Source organism: Otolemur garnettii, unplaced genomic scaffold, assembly GCF_000181295.1.
Source record: "Otolemur garnettii isolate 467f Iridium unplaced genomic scaffold, OtoGar3 scaffold00047, whole genome shotgun sequence".
NCBI lineage: Eukaryota > Metazoa > Chordata > Mammalia > Primates > Galagidae > Otolemur > Otolemur garnettii.
The window spans coordinates 13,740,023-13,741,379 of NW_003852442.1; the positions used below are offsets into that span (position 1 = coordinate 13,740,023).

Consider the following 1,357-nt stretch of genomic DNA (forward strand, 5'->3'; position numbering starts at 1 on the left):
TTAGCCGGTTGAGCAACAGGCGCCGAGCCGGGGTTTTTTTTTTTGAGACAACGTCTCACTCTGTTAGCCTATGCTAGAGTGTCATGGCATCACAGCTCACAGGAACCTCAAACTCCTGGGTTCAAGTGATCCTCCTGCCTCAGCCTGCTGAGTAGCTGGGACTACAGGCACCTGGCACAGTGCCTGGCTAGTTCTTCTACTTTTAGTAGAGATGGGGTCTCACTCTTGCTCAGGCTGGTCTTGAACTCCTGAGCTTAAGCAATCCACTCGCCTTGGCCTCTCAGAATGCTATGGTCCTAGGTGTGAGCCGCTGTGTCCAACCATGACCTGTGCTCAGCATCTCCTGGGACAGAGGGACAGTGGGATAGGGGATGAGGGGTTGGCAGGGGGATGGGGGATAATACTTACATGGGGAAAGGTGATTTTTCGGAGAGCAGCGTCATAGTTCTTTACCTCTATCTTCTCCATGAGAGGACGAATAACTAAATGGGTGTCAGTGCCTGGGGCAGAGAGAAGGGGAGAAGGTATGCAGAATTAGAAGTCCTGAATGAAAATAACTAGAGATGGACAGAATGGAGGCGGCCTTACCAGGAGTGTAACTCACCTCCAGAGATCAGAGCTGTTGGGCTGTGGGCCACAGCACGCACATCATGAGTGTGATGCTGGAATGGTTTTGTCCGCACCCACTGCTTCTCACTGCTGTTTGAAGTCACAGGGACCAGCTGAAAATGAAATACTGTGCCCTCGGCTGTGCCCACCACAAAACTGTCTTCATGCTATGGAATTAAATCATAGGGGAGGTATATGTGATCAAAACAGGGTCCAACTGGAAAAATAGTCCCTGAGGTTTTCTGTGGTCAGCTTAGGGAAAAACCTATGTCCACAATTAGAAGGGAGGTCCACAATTGTCCACAATTAGCTTCCTTTAAGCTAACAAATTTGTCAGCCAAGAAAGTTCAGCTATAGATGACAAGGTGCCCCCTACTGACAAAATGAACAATATACACATCCAACTGTTAAGTTTCGTATACATAAACTAGACCTCATCAAAATAGCAACCAAAGAGATAAAACAGCTAGGAATAAACAAGAAATGTACTAGATCTGAGAAAAAATTTAAATCCATCTAAAGAACATAAGAAATGATCTATACAAGGAAATCCATATCATATTCATTCATAGAAATTTTTAACATGATAAAGCTATTAGCCAAGAAAACGTGTAAGCACCAGGCATGGTGGCTCACACCTGTAATCCCAGGACTTGGGAGGCCAAGGTGGGTGGATTGCTTAAGCTCAGGAGTTCAAGACGAACTTGAGAAAGAGGGAGATCCAGTCTCTAAAAAATAGCCGGGGCTC

General features: G+C 46.2%; 1 protein-coding gene across 1 annotated transcript in view; it reads right to left on the bottom strand.

Annotated features, from left to right (window-relative positions):
• UTP4 (UTP4, small subunit processome component) overlaps positions 1 to 1,357 on the bottom strand; it is a 47,769-nt gene that overhangs the window by 21,560 nt on the left and 24,852 nt on the right. Inside the window, exons 6-7 of the mRNA XM_012806142.1 lie at positions 605 to 776; positions 409 to 500 (exon numbers count right to left, since the gene is read on the bottom strand). Coding sequence (XP_012661596.1) covers positions 409 to 500; positions 605 to 776 — 264 coding nt within the window. The remainder of the gene's footprint in view (positions 1 to 408; positions 501 to 604; positions 777 to 1,357) is intronic.